The sequence below is a fragment of the Mauremys mutica genome, chromosome 3 (assembly GCF_020497125.1).
Source record: "Mauremys mutica isolate MM-2020 ecotype Southern chromosome 3, ASM2049712v1, whole genome shotgun sequence".
NCBI lineage: Eukaryota > Metazoa > Chordata > Testudines > Geoemydidae > Mauremys > Mauremys mutica.
In genome coordinates this window covers 74,463,459-74,489,151 of record NC_059074.1, presented here as the reverse complement: position 1 = coordinate 74,489,151, position 25,693 = coordinate 74,463,459, and the positions used below count along the sequence as shown (strand labels likewise).

General features: G+C 40.7%; 1 protein-coding gene across 2 annotated transcripts in view; it reads left to right on the top strand.

Moving 5' to 3' along the window:
• The window catches only part of MMS22L (MMS22 like, DNA repair protein), a 146,526-nt gene that overhangs the window by 2,539 nt on the left and 118,294 nt on the right, over positions 1-25,693 (top strand). The window contains exons 2-7 of one of the 2 annotated variants that reach the window (XM_045010667.1): positions 1,354-1,536; positions 2,838-2,963; positions 6,838-6,890; positions 19,057-19,144; positions 19,257-19,434; positions 21,014-21,107. In XM_045010667.1, the coding sequence (XP_044866602.1) occupies positions 1,358-1,536; positions 2,838-2,963; positions 6,838-6,890; positions 19,057-19,144; positions 19,257-19,434; positions 21,014-21,107 (718 nt within the window). In that variant the 5' untranslated portion in view covers positions 1,354-1,357. Of the gene's footprint in view, positions 1-1,342; positions 1,537-2,837; positions 2,964-6,837; positions 6,891-19,056; positions 19,145-19,256; positions 19,435-21,013; positions 21,108-25,693 lie in introns of both variants that reach the window. The other variant, XM_045010666.1, reaches the window with a different exon arrangement.

Sequence of the window (25,693 nt, the reverse complement as noted above, 5' to 3'; positions counted from 1 at the left end):
AAATAGAGAGTAGTTTTGCATTGTAAAGGAGGTATTTCTTCACTAAGAGCTTGCAAGGAAAGTTAGTAAAATCTCAGATAATTCATTGATTCAAATGTTCAGCAATACTGCAGGTGGGAAATGCACAGAATTGTATATGGATGGCAACTATGAAGATCTGTCCCTAATCCATCTCTGGAGTTAAATTAAAATGTGCTGTCCAGAGGTCATTGCCCTTTTTCTCCTTAAGGGATTCCTTCTGTGATCACGTCCTACTGTATTTATAATCAGGGTTAGTTCAGGAGTGTATGAAGTGATCCCTTTAATTTGGGTCAGCCTGTTAAGCTGCACTTCTGTGTTTACCGTGATTTGCAAAATTACAATGAATATGCTTAATAATTCACGGGGAAGTTCAAAACCAGGCATAAAAGGTTGAAGATATGCTTAGGCAATGAATACTTGATTATATTGACTTGAGACTAAACAACACTGCAGAGTGAGTTAAATCATGTAAAAACATTACTAAGAAGTGTCAGCAACCAAACTGAAACCATGGTTGAAACTTAGAATAGATATAATTATGGTAGAGCTCTATAACCTGCACTTTCAGGTTACTGTTTAAAACATTACTTTTCTGGTTGTTTTTTAAAGTCAGTTACAAATTTTTCTTTAAGACCAGGGTTAGGCAACCTATGGCACGGGTGCCGAAGGCGGCACGCGAGGTGACTTTCAGTGGCACTCACAGTGCCTGGGTCCTGGCCACTGGTCCGGGGGGCTCTGCATTTTATTTAATTTTAAATGAAGCTTCTTAAACATTTTAAAAAACCTTATTTACTTTACACACAACAATAGTTTAGTTATATATTATAGACTTGTAGAAAGAGACCTTCTAAGAACATTAAAATGTATTACTGGCACATGAAACCTTAAATCAGAGTGAATGAATGAAGACTCAGCATACCACTTCTGAAAGGTTGCCAAACCCTGTTTTAGACATATGCCCTTGTTTAGTGAACATTAGTCTTCTTGCTTTTATTCTCTCCCTTTTCACTTTCAGACTTTTTGGTAAACAGATTTTAAATGCAGCCTTAGCTAAATCCGAATTAATCAGATGGTAATTTTACTCACTTTATCAACATGTGAGTTACATAGTTGCATAATTAATATTGGAGCAGTGATTCTGTCTGCAGATTTATTGCTATTTAGCATGCACTTGAGCTGCAATGCTCTTTTATTGTAGGTCATGGATAACAGGGGAGTCTTTAACTCAATTACCTTTTTTCATTCAGTAGGGAAAATGTAGCTACAAGAAACCCATCTTCAGAAAACTAAGTTTTATTTGGTTTTTAAAATACATTTTCAGGAACAATTGTAAACAATGGATGATGACTTCACTATTTCCCTCACACCCCCATACCTCACTGAAAGCTTAGAGATGGCTATGGAAGTGGAAAAGGAGAACTCCAGACCCCCTTGTTTTTCCTGCGCTTTAGACAATCGAGATGGAGGGAGAAACTTTTCTGTAGAGTCTCATCTAGCAAGTGGATCTCTTAAGAGGTATGTTTATATTGAATATAAACATATGTTATACTTTTGGAATGTTTCAGTTGCTTCTTTCAGCAGCTGCCAGTGTCTTTAAATTTGTTTTCTTCTTCAACAATTTGTGTCCCTCTGATAAGCTTGCCACTCATACCAGGGAAGAAGGGTGGTTTTATGATTAAAATACTCAGGTTTTTGAGTTTATGATTAAAATATTCAGTTCCTAGCTCTGCCACAGACCTCTTGTGTGACCTTGGGCAAATCACTTCATCTTTATTTGCCTATCTATTCCCCATTTGTAAAATGAGGATGATAATTCCTTTGTTTGCCTTGTCTAGTTAGACTGTAAGTTCTTAGGAACACCGATGGAGGTATTCAGTAGTGAGAACAACTGGGCTGCTTGGCACAATGGCAATAAAATAATAATCATACCATCCTAGGCTGTGATGGCTGGCTCACATCTCATAAATAAATAGTGTTTTGGTCCTTACCTAGAAGTATATAGGTGTTGCAGGAAGTAGCACTGGTGACTCAGTAGATGCTGCTTTTCCCTCTGAGTACTGAATCAGTAGCCAAACATAGTGTCACTATGTTTTCTTTACAATTAAACTAGAAATGCTGTTTCTTGCTTTTCTTTAAACTACGTGCAGTAATGATGCAGAATCGCCATAGGTGGCTGAGGTAAACCCTGAAGTCTGTAGAGCACTTGAATGTTAAGATAAAATGATTTTCTTGGTCTAAAGTTAGAGTAATTTATTATGAAACCACAAACTATGTGGATGTGATTATTTCAGCTGTTGAAGATTATGTTCTGTATCTGTGTCCAAAGGGTTACTTATAAGTACTGGTAAGTCCACATAGAAGAATAAATGCTCATTCTAGACATGCTGGACCATTCAGGTGGATCAGTATTTCAACTGTGACATACATTGCAGTGGAGCGCTTTAGGTAATGTAGCAGTCTCCTTCGTCGTATTAAAAACAAGCTGTATATTGTGCCTCAAGCAGGCTCTGCTGTAAGGGTGAAAGATGCTTTAGAATGATGGGCTAGTTTTTCTTTGTGTCTAAAATTTATTGTAGTTTATGACAGAGAGATGCTTTTATGCTGTTGGAGCTAGGAGCCATATTTTATATACTTGATATTGTATCCTTATAAAAGGTTTCACAGCCTTTCCTTGGAGAGCACTGTTGGAACTTCCTGTCTATAGCTTGTACACTCAGATATATTGATAAAATAACACTGATACACAAGTCATTTGTAGGTATTGTATCCTTTATAATATAGAAGAATCTCTGAATGATGCTTGCTTTGTTTTTCAGGCTTTTGCTGAGACTGGATCCTTCTCCAACTGACTATGAAGAAGATACAGTGGAAATATTTGGCTTTCATTGGGTTACTGAAATTGCGTTAGTTGAGTCCTGTAGACTTCTCTTTGGTTTACTTAGGTATGATATTCTTATTACCTCATTGGCCCGTTTCCAAGATTTAATTATACTGTGTTGCTTAATAAACTTTGAGGGTTTCTACATATGAAAGCCATAGACAAAATATCTTAAAGTGTGGTAAACACGATATTATATGAGCAGTGCAATCCAGTGAGTGGCAGGTGACTTACTGGTAGAGTAACTAAAATTGATTAACTATACACTACCGAACTATGCATTAGAATTGGAGTGTAATGTGACTAGATGTTGAATTTCTAAGCAGCATGGCGCATGAGACAAAATATATATGTTACAACAATTTTTGCTTAATTCATAACGTACAATAATACTTGTTTAGTTTCAGAGTCCATCCCTAAACTGTATCAGGTTTTGCTTTAATTAAATAGACTAAATGAACTTTTTTGTATGTGCACATAAACGTGGATGATATAAATCAAATACTGTAAATGCTGGACGTGGCATTTTCTTCACTTGTTTGGATTAGGATAGTGTCAGCAATCTCTTTGGATACAGCTACTCTGTGTTTGACTTATTCAGTGCAGATGTTTAATCTGGTCAGTGCAAACATACAGATCATTGATAATCCTCTTTGCTACTGTTAATCCTCAGGATGTAAAGCACATGGAGGGTGGACTGGGCTTTTTGTATGATACTTCAAACATCTGTCATACATCCCATCACTCCCTCGATTACAGTGAATTCTACTGTACCTTGAGGGAATGACCATGGGCGTGTCGTGGAACATGTCATTAATAGGTTCTGGTCTTTGTAACATAATGGCACAGATCCTGAAAAATGGGGGAAAAAATGATTTTTTTAAAAATACATTGGCTCTACTTCTTTGATATAAGCTTTGACTTCACTGTGGGTTTTTTTTTCCACATAGAAAAAGAGATGGCAGGATAGCTTGTTAATGGTTTTGATTAGTTAATTGAATCTCTGTGTATCCCTTTTCAGCATTCTACCTGATTCATTCTGTGCCAAAAATTGATCCTGTTTGGTCACAGAAGTGTTTTCTATCCATGTAACTGATCTTCCTAACCCCCCGCCCCCAAAAGCCCTGCTCTCTAGACTCAGATTATCATGTAGGATGATAGGGAGGCACTAAGCACATTAATTGCCATCATGGGTGTCATTCTCTAGAATCCAATTGTCATATAGCAATCAGGCTGGTGGAGTCACAGAATTGGCCCTGGGGAAAGCAGCGGGGCTAGGTGGCCTTCTAAGGCTGCTTCTGATGAGGAAGCATTTCTTCAGTATAGAATATACCTTGTGTGGCATCTGAGCCAACATGGTATGCATAGCTTTAGCTAACTCTTCACCTACAGAGGCAGTTTTGTAGAATGGGGCTCTAATATGTGAACTCTGCTAAGCCAGTTATTTTCACTAATAACATTTGCTTAAAATTATATTCTGTATGTTTTCTGTGCGCATTAAAAAAATTGAACGTATCTTTCAAATGAGATATAAAACTGAGTTCCTGAATATTTGTGGCCATGAAACTTCCTCTTGTGCTTTTTATAAGAATATGGACATTAAACACTGGTGTCCTGGCCCAAATCCAATTTTGGTAATTACATTTTGCTAGATACATTACCCTTGTGTTTAGTGTTGGATATGGCTGTGTTCATTCCATCCTGCCCTAAAGATTTGTTTAGTGGTAAGGTGAGTCCACATTACACACCAAAGATTATTTCAGTTGTGGGTGAAGTGAGCCTTGTACGGACTTTGTAACCGAAGTGTAAGGCACTTGTCTTTCTGGATGAAATATAATTATATTGGCTTGATTAATATAGTATTATTCATTTCTGTTTGTTTGATGTCTTCACCAACTCCCAGTTAGAATCTCTGTCACTCTCTTTACGTTTTCCCAAACAGTGGTCTTTATCTCTCCCAATATCATTTGTTCTCCTTCACCACTACTCCATTGCTTTCTTTTTTGTGACCTGAGGCTATGTCTACACTACAGACCTTACAGCGGTGCAGTTGTACCGCTGCACCTGCACCGCTTTAAGGTCTCCTGTGTAGCCGCTTTATGCAGGAGCGAGAGAGCTCTCCCACCAGCATAATTAAAACAGCTACCACCACTTCTTGGGGGTATGTCGGCAGGACATCTCCCACCAACCTAGTTCTGTCCACGCTGGTGCTTTTGTCAGTGAAACTTATGTCAGTCAGAGTGTTGCCCCCCCGACCGACAAAAGTTTTACCATCAAAACCGCTAGTGTAGACAAAGCCTGAGTCTAATTGACTCCTCTCCTCCTCTTCCGCCCCTCTGGGCTCACTCCTCTGCACTATATTGATTTAATGTTTTCTTTTTTAAACTATTACTTTATATTTGACTCCTTTGCTTTCTGCTCTCTCTACTTATCTAACTTTCAAATTTGGTACTCCTCTATGTTGAAATCACCCACTGCTTCTATCTTTTCCCATGCAATGAATGTGGTTGAAAAAACTTATCCAGTGTCTAATAGAGTTTGTAGTGTGGATGAGATATAGCTGGCTGAAGCTCAACCCAAATGACTGAAGTGGCTTTTGTACAATGTGGAGAAAGAATGGTGAAACTTATTTCGGTGTCCCCACTTGTAAGAGTATGCTCAACTCTCCTTGTACAGGCTTCCAACTGGGGCTTATTGGATCCTTGCAGGATAGCTGGACATTTCCTAGGGTTTTTAAAATTTGCGCTTGACAAAAAGGATGCAGCCTTTTCTTTCATGACCTCACCATGGTTATGTATGCCTTTCTCATGTCCAAATTACTGCCATACACTCTATACTTGAAAGCAAGTGGGCTACACTTGAAAGCAATCTGAAAATTACACTTAGTGCAGAATGTAGCAGCATTATTATTAGTTGGCACTTTCTGTTGGGTTACATTGCACCTGTGTGCTGTGATTTGCAGTGGCCGTCAAACAGATTTCTAAGTGAAGTTGTTGGTGTTCATCTACAAAAACCATGAATTATTGAGCTCTTCCTACCTTAGAGACAATCTCCCCTTACCCAATACTGTGGCTGTTACTATTAATTAAAGTACCCCAGATTAATAATAGTCATCACCCTACTTTAGATAATGAGGGGGCTGCTCGCTGGACAATCTCCATGAGTGGGTCTCCTATTCTGTAAATCATTTCTGCCCCACTTATTTGCCAAATCTTGGAATCTCTTAAGTGTAGGCTGCATGACTTGTCTGTTCTCCCAATTTTATATTGGGGCAAGATGGGGGTGTTGAGGAGTGTTTGAGGGTAGATGATAAAAGGAGAGTCTGTTGAGCTGACTTTATTTGTTTACTTTTGGACACAAATTAAGAGACTGACTAGTACATTTTATGAATCTAAATAAATCACTTAAGCTACACCTGCTTTATCTCGTCTGATCCTTTTTTGGGCTTTCTCTTATCTGACTTCTCCAGTTTGTTATAAATGCTGCTAAAGTCATCTTCTGCCACTCCATTCATGTATCCTCCCCCAAAATCCCTTTCAGTAGATTCTGTCTTTTTCCACATCAAATTCTTCACCTTCAGAATCCTGCCCAGTCTTTCCCCTCCTACATCTCTATTCTCATGCCTGCTCCAGCCCTACATACTTCTGGCTTTAGCCATTATTCTGTCTCCTCCTGGCCTTTTTTCATGGAGTTCTCCCTGCCATGCTTGGAACAGCATTGCATTTTCCTTATGACGATCCCTCATATTCGGTGTCTCCATAGCCTCTCCTGAGTGACCTGATGCCCAGTTTATGTTCTTGTAAGCTTTTCTGGGAAGAGTCTGTTTCTTATTTTGTGTTTTGAAAAAAATTCTATACATTTACAGCACTATAAAATAAATGTTTGTGAAATATCCTTTAACTATATAATACATAGTTTTGTGGTATCTTTTTAATTAGGCAACACATACACAAATTGGAAAACCTAGTACAGATGAGTTCATCAGACTTTGGTAAGTTTGACATATTTCCATTCATATTGAAGTAGAAGACGGTCTTTTTATTATATGCGTGTAAAGAGTCTAGCACAATAGGGCTTGATTCCTGATTGTATTGTAGTAGCACCTAGAAGCCCCAAACATTAATAATATGTATTAGCATAAACCTGCAATGTCTTAATATCTCTGGCTGTATATATTTCTGACATTATTGCTGTGGTAGGCTAAAGCAAGTGGGAAGAAAGATGTCTGCTGTTCTTAGCAGAAGTGTCATGACTCACTTCAGTACCAGCCTAACTGTATGTTGATTATATAGGAAATGCCTTGGGTGAAATCTTGGCCGCCTTGAAGGCCATGGGATTTTTGTCATTGACTTCAACAAGGCCAGCATTTCACCCATAGTGCAGGGCTTGGTGAACCATTAATTCTTTGAATTAAAAATAAAAAGTTAATTCAAGCTCACAATGATTATTTTAGTTATTAAGATAGCATTTTTCCATATCCTCCTGGCTTACATATAAAGAAGTTGTTATATTTGCTTAGTTTAGACATTATTTATGGACTTCATTTGTCCTTGCAACAAAATCAATGAAATGGCAGCACTACAAAACAGTTAATTTGAATTAAATACTAAGGCATGAGAAGTACGTTTCTGAAGGATTATTACAGCCTTAGGCTTATTGTGAGTTTGAAGGCCAAATTACTTAGCAAGTTGAGAACTGAAGTAATTGCTCAGAAATATGCTGTCTATGGTATCCTGTTGCTACTTGGAAATAGTTGTTATAAAGGCACAAATAAATATCTGTGCTTTTTGTTTGAGATTGTCATACCAGTGTTAATTTAATTGATGATCCAACCAATCAGCTGTTCCATTATAGTTGTAGGTCTGAGCTTATCTTCTTGCTTCTTTTATAAACATCTAGTTTCAAGGGCTAGTTGATTTGTCATAAAAGTGTAGTTTTGGCTGAGATTTTACCTTTAAGGTCTCAGCCTGGAAAGGATTTTATTTTTAATTCCAGTTAATATTCTACGTGTTATTTATGGACCAAGAAAAAATAATTTATTTTTTAAATTTAAGCATCTATTTGAGGCTCTTTATTTTATCTTATTCACTTTGTCAGATATCAGGGTAGCAAAATATAATAAAGTAAAATAGTTAACAAAATAGTAAGAAATGTTTGCCAAAAATCAAATGTAGGAGTCATACTATGTCTTCTTTAGGTGAGGCACCATGTACTTCTGCGCAGACTTAGCCTAAATTCTGCGACACTATTGCTGCTATTTCCTCTTCCAGTGAGTCATATGTAACTTCTGTAATGTTATCTGCTTCTGGAAAAGCCTTAATAACTTCATGCAACTGCTAATGCACTTCCTTCTTTTACAGTCTTTGGTATAATAATGGTTTCATTCATGTAAGAAATACATGCAGGACTGTTCTGTTGAAGTGCTAAGGTTGACTGAAGAAATGGTTCAGGCCCTGAGGTGCATGTAAGAGACACACACGAAGCAAATGTTGGGTATCTTTTGTTCAAAGGTATCATCAATATTATTACCAGACCTAATGCTAGAAAATGTAGCAAAGTCTGAGTAAAAGCAAACAATTTGATCTATTGAACAATGCAACTAGGCCACCTCCACTAAATACAGAGTATTTGAGGGAGGAAGAGGCCAAACCTGCTTCTTCCATCATCCCCCAAATTTGGTTTGGGCCCTGTGGAAGGGTTGTACATGTACACCTGGCCAATCCATATTGCCCGCCATTTCTCCCTCTACCCCCAGTAGGCTTTGGAGACTCACTGCAGAAATCTCTGAGGTGTGATGGGTGTGTGAAGATTCATAGATTCATAGACTTAAGGTCAGAAGGGACCATTATGATCATCTAGTCTGACCTGCTGCACAATGCAGGCCACAGAATCTCACCCACCCACTCCTGTAACAAACCCCTAACCTATGTCTGAGTTATTGAAGTCCTCAAATCATGGTTTAAGGACCGCAAGGTGCAGAGAATCCTCCAGCAAGTGACCTGTGCCCCATGCTGCAGAGGAAGGCGAAAAACCTCCAGGGCCTCTGCCAATCTTCCCTGGAGGAAAATTCCTTCCTGGCCCCAAATATGGCGATCAGTTAAACCCTGAGCATGTGGGCAAGACTCACCAGCCAGCACCCAGGAAAAAATTCTCTGTAGTAACTCAGATCCCACCCCATGTAACATCCCATCACAGACCATTGGGCATATTTACCTGTTAATCAAAGATCAATTAATTGTCAAAATTAGGCTAGCCCATCATCCCATCCCCTCCATAAACTTATCAAGCTTAGTCTTGAAGCCAGATATGTCTTTTGCCCCCACTACTCCCCTTTGAGGGCTGTTCCAGAACTTCACTCCTCTTATGGTTAGAAACCTTCATCTAATTTCAAGTCTAAACTTCCTAGTGTCCAGTTTATATCCATTTGTTCTTGTGTCCACATTGGTACTAAGCTTAAATAATTCCTCTCCCTCCCTGGTATTTATCCCTCTGATATATTTATAAAGAGCAATCATATCTCCCCATAGCCTTCTTTTGGTTGGGCTAAACAAGCCAAGGTCTTTCAGTCTCCTTTCATAAGACAGGTTTTCCATTCCTTGGATCATCCTAGTAGCCCTTCTCTGTACCTGTTCCAGTTTGAATTCATCCTTCTTAAACATTGGAGACCAGAACTGCACACAGTATTCCAGATGAGGTCTCACCAGTGCATTGTATAACGGTAATAACACCTCCTTATCTTTACTGGAAATACCTCGCCTGATGCATCCTAAAACTGCATTAGCTTTTTTAACGGCCATATCACATTGGCGGCTCATAGTCATCCTGTGATCAACCAATACTCCAAGGTCCTTCTCCTCCTCTGTTACTTCCAGACTAATGTGTCCCCAATTTATAACCATAATTCTTGTTATTAATCCCTAAATGCATGACCTTGCACTTTTCACTATTAAATTTAATCCTATTACTATTACTCCAGTTTACAAGATCATCCAGATCTTCCTGTATGATATCCCAGTCCTTCTCTGTGTTAGCAATACCTCCCAGCTTTGTGTCATCCGCAAACTTTATTAGCACAATCCCACTTTTTGTGCTAAGGTGAGGGACAGCTCAGTGGTTTGAGCATTGGCCTGCTAAACCCAGGGTTGTGAGTTCAGTCCTTGAGGGGGCTACTTAGGGATCTGGGGCAAAAATCAGTACTTGGTCCCGCTAGTGAAGGCAGGATCTTTCAAGGTCCCTTCCAGTTCTAGGAGATATCTCCAATTATTATTATTTATTAGTAGTAGTAATAAAAAGATTAAATAAGATTGGTCCCAAAACTGATCCCTGAGGAACTCCAGTAGTAACCTCCTTCCAGCCTGACAGTTCACCTTTCAATATGACCTCTTGTAGTCTCCCCTTTAACCAGTTCCGTATCCACCTTTCAATTTTCATATTGATCCCCATCTTTTCCAATTTAACTAATAATTCCCCATGTGGAACTGTATCAAATGCCTTACTGAAATCGAGGTAAATTAGATCCACTGCATTTCCTTTGTCTAAAAAATCTGTTACTTTCTAAAAGAAGGAGATCAGGTTGGTTTGGCACGATCTACCTTTTATAAAACCATGTTGTATTTTGTCCCAGTTACCATTGACCTCAATGTCCTTAACTACTTTCTCCTTCAAAATTTTTTCCAAGACCTTACATACTACAGATGTCAAACTAACAGGCCTGTAGTTACTTGGATTACTTTTTTTCCCTTTCTTAAAAATAAGAACTGTGTTAGCAATTCTCCAGTCGTACGGTACAACCCCTGAGTTTACTGATTCATTAAAAATTCTTGCTAATGGGCTTGCAATTTCATGTGCCAGTTTCTTTAATATTCTTGGGTGAAGACTATCTGGGCCCTCCGATTTCATCCCATTAAGCTGTTCGAGTTTGGCTTCTACCTCGGATGTGGTAATATCTACCTCCATATCCTCATTCCTATTTGTCATTCTACCATTATCCCTAAGCTCCTCATTAGCCTCATTAAAGACTGAGGCAAAATATTTGTTTAGATATTGGGCCATGCCTAGATTATCCTTAGCCTCCACTCCATCCTCAGTGTTTAGCGGTCTCACTTCTTCTTTCTTTGTTTTCTTCTTATTTGTATGTCTATAGAACCTTTTACTATTGGTTTTGATTCCCTTTGCAAGGTCCAACTCTACATGGCTTTTGGCCTTTCTCACTTTATCCCTACATGTTCTGACCTCAATAAGGTAGCTTTTCTTACTAATCTCTCCCATCTTCCACTCCTTATAGGCTTTCTGCTTTTTCTTAATCACCTCTTTGAGATGCTTGCTCATCCAGCTTGGTCTACAACTCCCGCCTATGAATTTTTTCCCCTTTCTTGGGATGCATGCTTCTGATAGTTTCTGCAACTTTGACTTGAAGTAATTCCAGGCCTCCTCCGCCTTTAGATCCATGAGTTCTTCAGTCCAATCCACTTCCCTAACTAATTTCCTTAATTCTTTAAAGTTAGCCCTTTTGAAATAAAAAAACTCTAGTCCCAGATCCATTTCTGTTTATCCTTCCATCTAGTTTGAGCTGAATTAGCTCATGATCACTCGAACCAAGGTTGTCCCCTACAACCATTTCTTCTATGAGGTCCTCACTACTCACCAAAACCAAATCTAAAATGGCATTCCCTCTTGTTGGTTCAGCAACTATTTGGTGAAGGAATCCATCAGTTATTGCATCCAGAAAAATCTGAGCCCTATTATTATTACCAGCACTTGTCCTCCAGTCTATATCTGGGAAGGTAAAGTCTCCCATGATCACACAATTCCCATTAGTGTTTACTTCATTAAAAACATTATAGAGGTCTCTATTCATATCCAAATCAGATCCCGGTGGTCTGTAGCACACCCCAAGCACTATCTCAGGGAAGTAGCTTTCTTTCCCAATGTGACTTTTGGCCAGACAAAGTCTGTCTTATCCATTCCATACCTTCTTATTTCTTTACAGTTTACCTCATCATTGATATACAATGCTACTCCACCACCTTTGCCTTTATTTCTGTCTTTCCTAAACAGCACATGCCCTTCTATACCTGTACTCCAGTCATGACTACTATTCCACCATGTTTCTGTTATCCTTATAATAATCGGTTTCACTTCCTGCACCAGTAGCTCTAGTTCCTCCATTTTGTTACCTAGGCTCCTCGCATTAGTGTACAAACGTCTTAATTTTTGCTGTTTGGCTTCACTCACATTCTTTACCCAATTAGGCACAGACATTCTACCACCAGTATCACCTCTTAGACTGCTATCTACACTACCCTTCCTCCTTATGTCCATTCTCCTACCCATGGCTATATCCTTTCTTACTTTGTTTTCTTCCCTCTCAGTGTTAAATTCCGGCATGGAGGTTACCTGGACATCTCCCCCAGATTCCTAGTTTAAAGTTCTAGGATGGAGGCTGGCACAACTGATTAAGAGAAGTCTATTTCCCGCCCTACTTAGGTGAAGTCCATCCCGAGAGAACAGTCCTCTGTCCATGAATGCTTCTCAGTGGCCATACATCCCAAAGCCCTCCTTATAGCACCACTGTCTGAGCCATCTGTTGATTGCTATAATCTTGGCACACCTTTGTTGCCCTTCTCTAGGAACAGGCAGAATCTCACTGAAGATCACCTGAGTCTCGATTTCCTTAAGCGTCTTCCCCAGTCTGGCACTGTCTCCCTTGATACGTTCCAGCGAGAATCTAGCCGTATCATTCATTCCCACATGAAGGACAATCAGCGGATTCTTTCCCACTCCCCTTAGGATCCTTTTCAGCCTCAGGTCCACATCCCGTATCTTAGCACCCGGCAGACAGCACACCCTTCTGTTTTCCGGATCAGCTCTAGTTACAGGCCTGTCTATTCTTCTCAGTAAGGCGTCCCCAATCACGTAGACCTGCCTTTTCCTGGTGACAGTGCGATTCTCTGGTCTGTCCCCTCTTCCCTCTGGCTGCAAGGCCTCTTCATTTCTATTGTCCCTTGCAATCCTCTGCAACCCATCCTGTATCCTCCTGGGGCTCATATTTGGTGTTGTCTCCATTGACTCTTCACCTCTTCCTATAGGACTAGCTGCTCTTCTCTTCTTCCTTGCCCTCTCACCTTCAGCAACCACCTGCTGTGCCCCTTCTTCATTTTCCAACTCTGCAAACCTGTTCCTGAGCTCTATTTCTCTTTCCTTTTCCCCTTTTATGTTTTTGCGTTTTTGATATTTCAAGTCACTTACAGTAAAACATTTTATAATGGGAGTACTCACCTCTTGAGTGCCTCCTAGCAGATGGGTTTGGTACTGGAGTCTTTCTCGCACCTTGCTCTCCCTCCAGGCTGCTGGTCAACACTGGTGGATCTTCGGTGGCTTGACCCTCCAGCCAAGTCACAACATCCAAATGAACCTCTTCTAGGATAGTAGAGTCCAATAAATGAACAGTCCTGTTTGTCCTCACTAGTGTCTTTAGCCTGTGCTCTGGGCCCATTTAATTCAGTCTTGTTCGGGCTCTCAAATAACTCCTGTCCCCTTCTTGGGGTTTATGCCACTATGGCTGGTGGGGGAATCCAGGCCTGCCCACTACTCTGGATTCCAGTGCACGGACATTATAAACAGCAGCTGCACCCTGCTTGATTTTTCAGTTCGTTGGTGTTTCATCTCTGGGCCAATTCCTACCTGGCCCCTTTTAGTTTCACCCTTATAGCAGGGTTAATGTTCTTGGGTCTTCTCTCTCTCTCTCTCTCTCTCTCTCTCTCTCTCTCTCTCTCTCTCTCTCTCTCTCTCTCTTTGCAAACCTAGCTTAAGCAAACACATCCAGAACTAAACTCTAGCTATCCCTCATATGCCTTTGGCCAGAAGGACACTCCTTTCCTCACCCCTCTGGTTCTAGCGAGGAACTGACCTGCAGAAACCCTGCAGCTCCTTTTATATGAGCCTGCTGGGCTTCGATTGCATGCTTCTGTGAGGTCTCTTTAGGCATGCCTGGAGAACTCACTTTCATTGCTCCTTTCCTGTCGTTAGGCTGCTTTGTGGGAGGGGGTCTAGTAGGGCTTTTGGGCCTCCCATAGGGGGCTGCATAGGCCAGGTACACCCCATCACATACTTCAGTTACAGTGTCAAACAAAATTAACAATGTTTAACAGCATGTTGCTTATTAATTTTACCTGTTTCTATCATTCCCCTTTCCCCTTCTTTCAAATTATATAAATACAACTGTAACATGATATATGTATATTTAATCATTCATATTAATTTTTAAAACCTTTATGGGAAAGCTGACTATTTTCTGGGGATGAGGGGGAAGCTAGGAAATATGGAAAGTTAGAGGTGGGATGGGGAATGTAATTCAGTTATTGTCCTATGTGTATGCTCTTCTTGACTATTTATTGTTCCTGTAAGTACAAGATTATTGTGTTCATATCAAAGCATCTTGATTACTTCAGTATTTCTGTTGTATTGTTTTCCTATCTAAAGTAAACTAATATTTTTACGTGGCACCTTATAGACTAACAGACGTTTTGCAGCATGAGCTTTCGTGGGTGAATACCCACTTCTTCAGATGCAAGAAGTGGGTATTCATTGCATCTGAAGAAGTGGGTATTCACCCACGAAAGCTCATGCTGCAAAACGTCTGTTAGTCTATAAGGTGCCACAGGACTCTTTGCTGCTTCTACAGAACCAGACTAACATGGCTACCCCTCTGATACTTAATATTTTTACTTGTTTTTATCCCTTTTTTGACAATATCAATAAGTAATAATCTCCTCTTGCCTCGATCATTGCAAATAATTTTCATTACTGGGGCTCAGTATTTAATTTAAACAACTTCCCCATTTAGGTCTGATTCTAATGTCCAAATATCTAATTTTATTATCCACTACTTTTGTTGAGCATTTGTCATCTTTTAAGAATCTTTTGGATGCAAGACATAGTATTAAGGACTTGTCTACACTTGAAATGCTGCAGCTGTGCTGCTGTAGTGTTTCAGTGTGGACGCTACCTACACCAACGGGAGGGGTTGTTCTGTTGGCGTAATTAATCCCTCTCCCCAAGGGGCAGTAGCTAGGTCAATGGAAGAGTTCCTCCATCAACCTAGTGCTGTCTACGCTGGTGGTGGGGTTGGTTTAACTATGCTGCTGAAAGATGTGGATTTTTCACACCCTTGAGTGGTGTATTTAAGCCAACTTCATTTTCTCGTGTAGACTAGGCTTTAGAGTAGTTTAGTCTGTACCCCAATTCCTGACCTAAAGCTTCAATTATTTCTTTTATACTAGCCAATTTTTATTTATAACTTGCGTAAAAAGCATAAAGTCGTCAGCATATAACGAAACTTTGTTTCCTGTTCTATCTATACACTTATTCCTTGAACATGCGTCCCTGAAATTTGTGCTAGTGCTTCGATGATTAAATCACGTAAGAAGGGTGTAAGGGACATCCTCTCTTATTCTGTGTAATGGTATTGGCTCAGTATTTTCCCCCAGGTGCATGTCACAGGATTTTTGTAGATTGTTTTGATCCACTTCTGCAAGTGTCCCTCAAAACCATATTTCTCTAACATTCTAAATAGAAATATGCATTCTACTGAGACAGTTCATAGTTAGAATGCAGACCTCTTTAATGCTTCTGGAGTGCTGTACCACATGTAAAAGTTTTCTTCTTCTTGCTTGCTGCTTCTTTGTGCTTGCTCGTGTCAATTGCATTCTAGTTATGCATGCTCTCACGTGCACGGTTGTCAGAGATTTTTGCCTTAGCGGTATCCATAGGGCCGGCTGGCCGACCCCTTGAGTGCCGCACTCATGTGTCTGTATATCAGGCACCACCAGCCCTGCACTCTCTCAGTTCCTTCTTACCGCCTGTGGTGGTCAATCGAAGCGCCTTTCCTTACATAGCAAGGGCTAGTGGCTTCATCTCTTACGACTTTGAGCCTTAGGACCTTGTAAATGTTTATAGTAGTTAGTGTCTGACGCCTTTTTGTTCCCATGGTTGGGGGCTCTGATGTATGCCTTCCCTCCGGTGCCGTTACTCTCCAGGGTCCTTGTGAAAATCAAGCAGAACAGGTCGAGGGTGATCCTCATAGCGCTGGCTTGGCTGCGCCAGCAGTGGTTCAGCACGCTGCTGGACCTCTCAGTGGCCACTCCGTTCCAGCTACCGCTCCAGCCTGACCTGCTATCCCAAAACCACGGTAGTCTTCTGCATATGAACCTGCAGGTGCTGCACCTAACAGCTAGGCTGCTGCATGGTTAAATGAGCAGGAGCAGCAGTGCTTGGCCGATGTCCAACAGGACCTGTTGGGCAATAGACAACTCTCAACCAGAGCAACCTACCTGGCCAAATGGAAGCGGTTCGCCTGCTGGACCTCGGATAAAGGCATTTGGCCTGCACAAGCCTTCATGCAGTTAATCCTAGATTACCTTCTGCATCTCAAACTCCAAGGCCTGTCCCTTTCCTCTATCAAGGTTCACTTGGCAGCTATCTCGGTCTTCCATCTGCCACAGGTTGGTTTTTGCCCAGGACATGACTGCTAGATTCCTCAAGGGCCTTGAGCGCCTCTACCTGCATGTTCCTCTGTGGTACCTGAATCTGGTGCTGTCACGGCACACGGGACCCCCTCATTTTGGCTTCCTGCTCTCTTTTTCTCCTGTCCTGAAAGGTTACATTCCTGGTCGCAGTAACATCTGCCCGCCCGGTCTCAGAGATTAGGGCGCTCATCTCGGAACCAAGGTCCAGCTGAGACCACATCCGGCTTTCCTGCTCAAGATGGTCTCCCAGATTCATACAAGCCAGGACATTTTCTTACCTGTCTTCTTTCCAAAGCCGCATAAATTGGAGGAGGTGCGTAGGCTGTATTCCCTAGATGTCAGGAGGGTGTTAGTCTTCTACATTGAAAGGACCAAGCCATTCTGCAAGTCGACACAATTGTTCATTGTGGTAGCCGGCAGGATGAAAGGTTGCCCAGTGTCTGCACAAAGAATTTCATCATGGATCACCATCTGCATTCACTTCTGCTATGATCAGGCGACCCTTATTGTGCAACCCCCGGTGATTGTAACTGCCCACTCATAGAATCATAGAACTTAAGATCAGAAGGGACCATTATGATCATCTAGTCTGACCTAGACTAGATGATCATAATGCAGGCCACAAAAGCTGACCCACCCACTCCTGAAATAATTCTCTCCCTTGACTCAGCTGTTGAAGTCCCCAAATCCCGATTTAAAGACTTCAAGTAGCAGATAATCCTCCAGCAAGCGACCCCTGCCCCATGCTACGGAGGAAGGCGAAAAACCTCCAGGGCCACTGCCAATCTACCCTGGAGGAAAATTCCTTCCCGACCCCAAATATGGCGATCAGCTGAACCCTGAGCATGCGGGCAAGACTCTCCAGCCAGACACTCGGGAAAAAGACTTTCAATATCCCAACATTGACCCTCGGTACTAATTACCAGTGGCGGCACGTTATTGACCTATTGACTAAATCACGTTATCCTATCAAACCATTCCCTCCATAAACTTATCAAGCTTAATCTTAAAGCCAGAGAGGTCCTTCGCCCCCACTGGTTCCCTCGGTAGGCTGTTCCAGAATTTCACTCCCCTGATGGTTAGAAACCTTCGTCTAATTTCAAGCCTAAACTTCCCAACTGCCAATTTATATCCATTTGTTCTTGTGTCCACATTAGTACTGAGCTGAAATAATTCCTCTCCCTCCCTGGTATTTATACTTCGGTAGCCTTTCTGTCCCAAGTTCCTATCAAGGACATCTGCAGGGCGGTCGCTTGGTCATCCGTCCATACTTTCACGTCCCACTACGCGCTTACCCAGCAGGCCAAGGATTACACTGGCTTCAGTAGGGTACTTCAGTACTATAAGCCGCCAGACTGTGAACTCCAAACTCACCTTCACAGACACAGCGTGTGAGTCACCTAGAATGGAATCAACATGAGCAAGCACTTGAAGAAGAGAAAACGGTTACCTACCTTTCATAATTATTGTTCTTCGTGATGTGTTGCTCATGTCCATTCCATTACCTACTCTCCTACCTCTCTGTCAGAATTGCCGGCAAGAAGGAACTAAGAGGGTGTAGGGTCGGTGGCGCCTAATATACCGACGCACGAGCGCGGCACTCAAAGGGGGCACCACAGCCGACCCTATGAATGCCGCTAAGACAAAATCCTCCAACAACTGTGCATGTGGGGATGCACACACCTGAAATGGAATGGACATGAGTAACACATCTCGAAGAATAACAATTACGAAAAGGTATGTAACCATTTTTTGTATTATTTCAGGGACTTCTTCCATCTATAAAGCCAGCTTGGTTTTGGTGAATCAGTTCAGAAGACGGAAGTGCACTTAGTAACAAGGGCGTTATCTGTGTTTTAAACATTTTATAGAATTCAGAGGTGTCTCCATCAGATCCAGGACTCTTCCCTGATTTTAATGATGAAATTATCTGTTTCTTCTCTTTTATTGGACCAGCTAGTACGTCTCTCTTTTTTATATGTCAGTCTGGGCATTTTAATAACCTGCTGTATATTAGCTCCCAGATCTTCCAAATTTTTGTATATGTTAGTGTAAATTTCCCAGAAATATTTTACTAGTATCATGTGAAGTTCTTGTAAATGTGGTCTCTGCTGTGCTGCCAAAACCTTATCCTCCCTCCCTGTCCCATGCAGCTGAAATGTAGCTTTTAAAAATGCTTTTGGGCTTCAGTGTCCACATAGTGTACCTAGGAATTTGTCTGATGATGGTGTTTTTCTATTCTTCCATCTCTCCTTATTAAAACTAATCTATAATAATGTTTGCTTACATCGTCACAGATTCTAAAGTTGTGCTCTTCTGTTTTTCTACTGTGTCAGGGAAAACAAGTGAAGATAATGTGAAAGATTCCCACTATACTGAACTATGTATAGCATTTTCTCTTTCTTTTACCTTTAACTGGACCGTGTTTTGTGATAGTTTGTGTGGAGGATACTTAGCTGAGAAAAATTGTAATATAACATTTTATTTACAGTTGAATTATATTGTTTAAACAGAATTGCTCTTGGAACTTATTGTGAAATATTTTTGATCACTACAGTGTCATTAGTGTTATAAAGATTTCTTTTGAAAGAAATGATTTATGCCTCTAACTTGTTAATTTTCTGTTTTCAGGTCAGGCTGCAAACCTACACTCTGAAGCAGGCAACATCAGACATGAGTGTATTGTATTTCTGCATTATGTGAAGGTGTTCATCTTCAGGTGAGATTACATACGCAATTTCAATATCTAGTTAACTTATTGTGTGTATTTAGTTTTGAATAACCATCTGTTATGCATCCTTTAATTATATATTGATGTGCTGTTCATTCAGATACCTGGAATCACACAAAACAGAGGCTGATGGGCTACTTCATCCATATGAAGAACTGGAAGTTCAGCTCCCTTCAGTGCTGGTTGAGGAGCTTCATGCCTTGACCTTACATATTGGACATCTGTATGAACTCCCAAATAGTATCCTGGGAGCATTTACCATTCAACATCAGGCAAAGGTTTGGCTTATCTTTTTTAATACATCATACAACAGTCCAGATTTGACTCTTACAAATTATGATGAATAAAAATTAGTTTTATTTAAAAAATGGGAATGCATCTCATGCACTTATTAGTTAAGTGTCATCCCATATTGCTCAAACACAGTTAGTTATTTTTTGACATTGGGTGTATTAGACCTTGCATTTTCTTTGTACAATATTTCCCTTTTAGAATCCTTATTGGCATTACGCAAATAAAATGGAATTATATTTAGAGGTGAATAAATAGGCTTGATCAAACGGCTTGTCATAGTGCTATTATTTGTTTTTCAAAAATTCATTGTGTTTCTCCCTGATGACAGTGAGAACTCTTGAATTCCCAACTAGAAGAGGCACTTTTATAAAGACAAATTCTGAAACTTGTCTAAAACAGGAAAAGAGCATTTTTGTGCAGGAGAAAACTGCAATAACTCTATTTCCCTTTCTAGAACATTTAATAGATTATAGCAGTATACAGTTGTAAGATTTTTCCATTTTAGCAGTATACAGTTGTAAGATTTTTCCATTTGGGGTAGGGAATATTTTTTATTTTGTTTAAAAGGGATACCATGATTAGAGCACTATGCAAATCATTACGATGAAGGAAAATAATTATGGTAAGGAATGACATTTAGATTCCTGCCATTCAGTCTGTTTGGGTCAAGAACTGATGAACTGATGTTCTCTGTCTCTAGGGATTGATGCGTTACACTTTTGAAAAAAGAACAGGAGTACTTGTGGCACCTTAGAGACTAACAAATGTATTTGAGCATAAGCTTTCGTGGGCTACGTCTGATGAAGTGGGCTGTAGCCCACGGAAGTTGATGCTCAAATAAATTTGTTAGTCTCTAAGCTGCCACAAGTACTCCTGTTCTTTTTTTGCGGATACAGACTAACACGGCTGCTACTCTGAAGCCTGCCATTACACTTTGAGTAGCTCTGAGGTCTCAGAGGTTAAAATGGTTAGTGCTCTTGCCTCTGAATGAAAAAGTTGATCCTTATTATGGTCCATTTACCAGTTTTCTGCTGTCTAATAATGTGTGTGCTAGAAGGGCACATGGGGAGTTGGTGGTGCTTCACCTGTTCACCTTGAACTAAGATGTTCTGGTTAGTTGGATTGTGGGTTAGATTAAAGGTTTTGTGAACGTGCTCTAAACAGAAGACTAAGTGTGTGAGGAAGAACATTTTCTCTTCACTTTGGAGCGCATTATTTAATGTAAAAGCAGCAAAGAATCCTGTGGCACCTTATAGACTAACAGACGTTTTGCAGCATGAGCTTTCGTGGGTGAATACCCACTTCAGATGCAAGAAGTGGGTATTCACCCACGAAAGCTCATGCTGCAAAACGTCTGTTAGTCTATAAGGTGCCACAGGATTCTTTGCTGCTTTTACAGATCCAGACTAACACGGCTATCCCTCTGATTATTTAATGTGATACTTGCCATCAGTGGGACTCCACATGGTCATAGGAGTCTGCCTGTCCTCGTGGTTCTTAGGATAGGATCCAGGCTTTGCTTAGGAAATATGAAATTAGAAAAAAAAAATTCTTTTATCACAGCTGTTTCCTCCATCGTGGCATTTACTGCATCTCCACTTGGATATCCATTGGCTAGTGCTGGAAATTCTTCATGTCCTAAGCGAGAAGATGCTGCGTAAGTCCATCTGTTTATGGTGCATGTTTGTGCTTTGCATATTTTTAGTGATTTAGTTTTTCTCCCCTCTCCCTTCCTCCTCTCACGTTATATATGTTTCTGATCTGAAGTTGTCCAAATTATTTTACTTTATTTGGGGATTAGTTTCTGCATTTACTTTATTTTTTTTTTCTTTTTAATTGCTCTTAGAGACATTGGCTAAAATCAAGAGTAGTGAGGGCAGGTTATTTCCAAGTTTTCCCACATGCTTTGGCTAGTGCATCTTAATCTGGATGTACAATACAGTTACTAATCCGGGGTTGATCCTGTCTTAATGAGGACAATTAAATCAAATTGTATTGTGGATTTGTGCTACTGGGATTAGACTGAGCCACCAAATTATTTTCTCTTGAAACTTCAAATGACTCAAGTTTAATTTAAAAAAATACACTCTTTTAATGTTGCTTGCAAAAATCAAAAGGTGATGAACAGCACACAATAATTTGATGTGAACTGGGTAGAAAGGGTATCCAGGCATGGCTGGTACAGATTTGAAGAGAATGGTCAAGACCATAGAGAAACTCGTTCATGTTATGTTGAGTCCATGATTTTAAAAGAGGACACTTCCTCATCAGTTCCAAGCAACATGTCTCTGCTTCATTTATCAGAATTCTTGAGGAGATTTTGTGATTGAGTTAAAAAAAAAAAATCCACATTTTTGTCCACAGGCGACCACTGAGGAGGTATTGGGAGAAGAGAGAGACCTTGGCCAAAGGAGTGTGCGAAAATATAGGGAAGAAAGGGCAAACCAATATGTGTGGGGGGTTTTCAGTGGCTTTACAGGGCAAGGAGTAGACTGAAACTATTATGGTAGCAAATAAACTAAAAGGTCAGGGAATGCAGTCGAGGAGACCAGCTTCAAAGCAATTCAGCTTGTTAGAGAAAAATGGTGAAATACAAAGGAGGGCAATATGAGTTGCATAGTGAGGATTATTTATGTATTGTTCATTTGTATGTTAGCCAAGTCAAGCACAAAAAATAATTCTAGAATACTATTTCCTTTCCCTTTCTATAAGTGTTGTGTCACATTGCATTGAAATCCACTTCTAAATAATGGAGCTTCTAAATAATGGTCCAAGACTGGTACATATGTGCATTACAAAAATTGTAGTAATCTAGACATTGAGGTATATGAGAGCCAGCTCCTGTTTTAGTAATTCATTTGCTGTTGTGGGGGTGGCGTGAAGGAGGCCAACAAGACTTCCTGTTAAATTTCCCTTCATAATACAGTGTTATGGAAAGGCAGATATATACTTGTCCAAGAACTACAGTAACATTTAACTGCCACGTACAAGTTGGAGTACTAATATATTTGACATTCATATAGAACTTTACATTAACTAATCTTCACAACATCTTATAAGAAAGATATACTAAAACATATAAGGGGCAGATTTTGTAAAATCTTACTCCATGTGGGATTCCATTGACCTTTCAGCTGAAATTCAACTTGACCTAAATAGGACCCCTCATGGAATAAGGTTTTGATCAACATGAGAAAAGGTAGCAGAAATTCGCCCATAGCTAATACATTTTATAACTGCACAAAATCTATTGTAGTAGGATGTTGCATAATAAAGAGTTTTCAGCAAAAACAGTTAAAGTGTATGTTCACTTGAATTCAATAAGCTTAACTTTGATATTAGCTGCCCTCAAGCAATGAATTTCTAAACATTTATATCACTTGCTTTTGTTTTTTTTAATGTGTCTAAAATTTTTAGACACTTGATTGCTGTTACTTGAGACCCAATGCAGCTTCTATTTAAATTAATAACAAAATGCCTCATTATGTCACTAAGCAGTACTCATGCTTGGTCACTTATCCAGTGTTGTGAGTCCTCCAAAATATTCATCTTTGTTCAGCAGTTTAGTTATGGATTCAGTATCCAAAAAAAAATCTTGTATTCCTGTGCGAATTCTGCACAACTGCGTGCATGCATAATTAATTATACATGCATATTTTAATTTTTTGCGCAGAAAAAAGCTTCTGCTGAAATGTTGCTGCCATTCTGCCTTTTGCCCATCAGAGGGCACTGTGGTGCAAGAACAGCAGCAGCTCCCTGCCAGCAAGGGACAAGAGAGAGGCTGTAGTGCCTTCTTTGTAGTGCCTGTCAGGCCAGGTCAGGAGACGGGAGCTATGGGTGGGTAGACAGTGTGGGGTGCTGGTGGGGTGTCAGGCAGGGGCTCATAGGGGCTAGTGCAAGAGGACAGACTGGGGCAGAGGCTGAATGGGAGTGGAGACAAAGGACCACCGGGAGGAGGGAGGTGCAGGGCCACATGGTGATGGGGAGGGGGTGTAGAGCTACATAGAGACAGAAGGTGGCTGGGTGGGGGCACACAGAGACAAGTGGGGACAGGGGGAGAGGGTACAGGGACACGAACGGGAAGTGGCTGGGTGGGGGCACAGAGCCACATGGGGATGGGGGAGGGATGCAGGGCCACATACGGATGGGGGGAGTGGGTGTCTGAGTGGGGGTGGAGGGACACGTGGACAGGGGGGTGCAGGGACACATGGGGACAGGGGCAGATGTGCCTGACTGAATGGGAGAGGCTAGGGGTCAGCCAGGGTCTGCATGGGAGAAGCTTCCTAACAATCTCTCCCCGTCCCGCAAAAAACCCTGTTACATACTTTTCCCACCCATACCCAACAACCCTCCAAGTTCACACCCAGATTTCTTCCCAGCAATTTACTTCCACCTCCCTCAGCTCCTCCGTTATCCCGGACTCCCCCCAAGCCTTTGCACTGTTTCTGAGGGGCATGGGAAATACGGTTCTGTATTGTAGTTTAAAGGAATTATTACTCAGAGTCCTGTATTAATATGCCTAGTAAGGAATCTATTTGTCAAAAAAAACATTTTCTGAATCTTTTTTGTTGTCGGTCTTGTTACAGACATGCTTGCCGACAAGTATTTTGAAATAAATGATCCAAAATAATTGAAACTGGTTTGATTATCTTGTGTTATTTTGACCAATAAAATATGCAGAATTTTGCAGAATTTTAAAATATTGTGCACAGAATTTTCAGTTTTTTGGCGTAGAATTCCCCCAGGAGTAAAGAATCTTGTGTATACTGGATCCACAAAGTTTTGTAATGAACAGAGAGAGATGATGATGTGTGTGAGGGTTGGGGGTTAAGTGTTTGTCTTTTGAGAACTCTTTTTTCAAACTGTTGTTTTATTTTTTTTATATAACACCAACGGTTTGCAAGGCATGGAAGACAAGGTCCCTTCCCCACAGAGCTTATAATTTAAACAGAGAGAATGCATATAAGCAGAGATAGAGGTATGGGAGATAATGAAAGCACTGGTGAAGTTAAGCATTTTTCCATGATTTAAAAAAAATAAGTAAATGAGTGGATTTGGTGGGGAAAAATTTGAATTTTGGGTTCCTTGAAATTGATGTTGCTATGAATTTTTTTTCCTTCAGGAAGCAATTTCAAGAGCCTTTTTATAATTGAGAGCTGTTAATTGTTGATCAGATTCTGGGTGGAAATCCAGTACACCCTCTGCACATTGGTAGGCTTGTGTTTTAGCATTAAAATTCAATCAATGAGACTGTAGTATATGCATTAACTTTACTGGGCCTTTCATCCTCTATGCCTTGTAGCACTCCTAGGCTCTTGTCTTTTTTTTTTTTTTTTGTCTCTCTGAAGCAACTTAGGTGAAACCCTGACTCCACAAAAGTCAGTGGGAGTTTTGTCATTAGCTTCAATCTTCAAGAATAAAATATGGGCTCAATTCTGCAAGACTTCTCTTCCACTGATGTCAATGGGAGCTCAGCAGGTGGAGGCCTTGTAAGATAAAGCCTTATGAGGTGTCCAAGGTTATGGCACCCAGTGCTCTTTCCTTAGTTATCTGTGTAACTGTCTCCGTATGTTCTACTTGGCATAGTGTCATGCCAATGTTTTACACAAGCACATTTTAAGGACAGTGTTAGATCTCCCTTCCAATGATAAAATTGTTTGTGGTCAGTTCATGGGCCTGTAAAACATGTAACCATTTTAGAACCCACATAAGAACAGCCATACTAGGTAAGACGAATGGTCCAGCTAGCCCAATATCCTGTGTTCCGCCAGGGGATTCAAAAGGAATGAACAGAACAGGCAATCATCGAGTGATCCATCCTCTCTTGTCTACTCTCAGCTTCTGGCAAACAGAAGCTAGGGACAGTCAGAGCATGGGGTTGCATCTTTGACCATCCTGGCTTATAGCTATTGATGGACCTATCCTTCATGATCTTAACTAGTTCCTTTTTGAACCCTGTTATAGTTTTGGTCTTCACAGCATCCCTTAGCAACGAGTTCACAGGTTAACTGTGTGTTGTGTGAAGTACAGTAACTCCTCACTTAATGTTGTCCTGGTTAACGTGGTTTTGTTGTTATGTTGCTGATCTATTAGGGAACAAGCTTGTTTAAAGTTGCGCAATGCTCCCTTATAACATCGTTTGGCAGCTGCCTGCTTTGTCCACTGCTTGCAGGATTCTCTGGACGAGCAGCTCCTCCTTGGGGGGATTAGAACCAAAGGGGCCGACAGCCCCCCCATCATCTC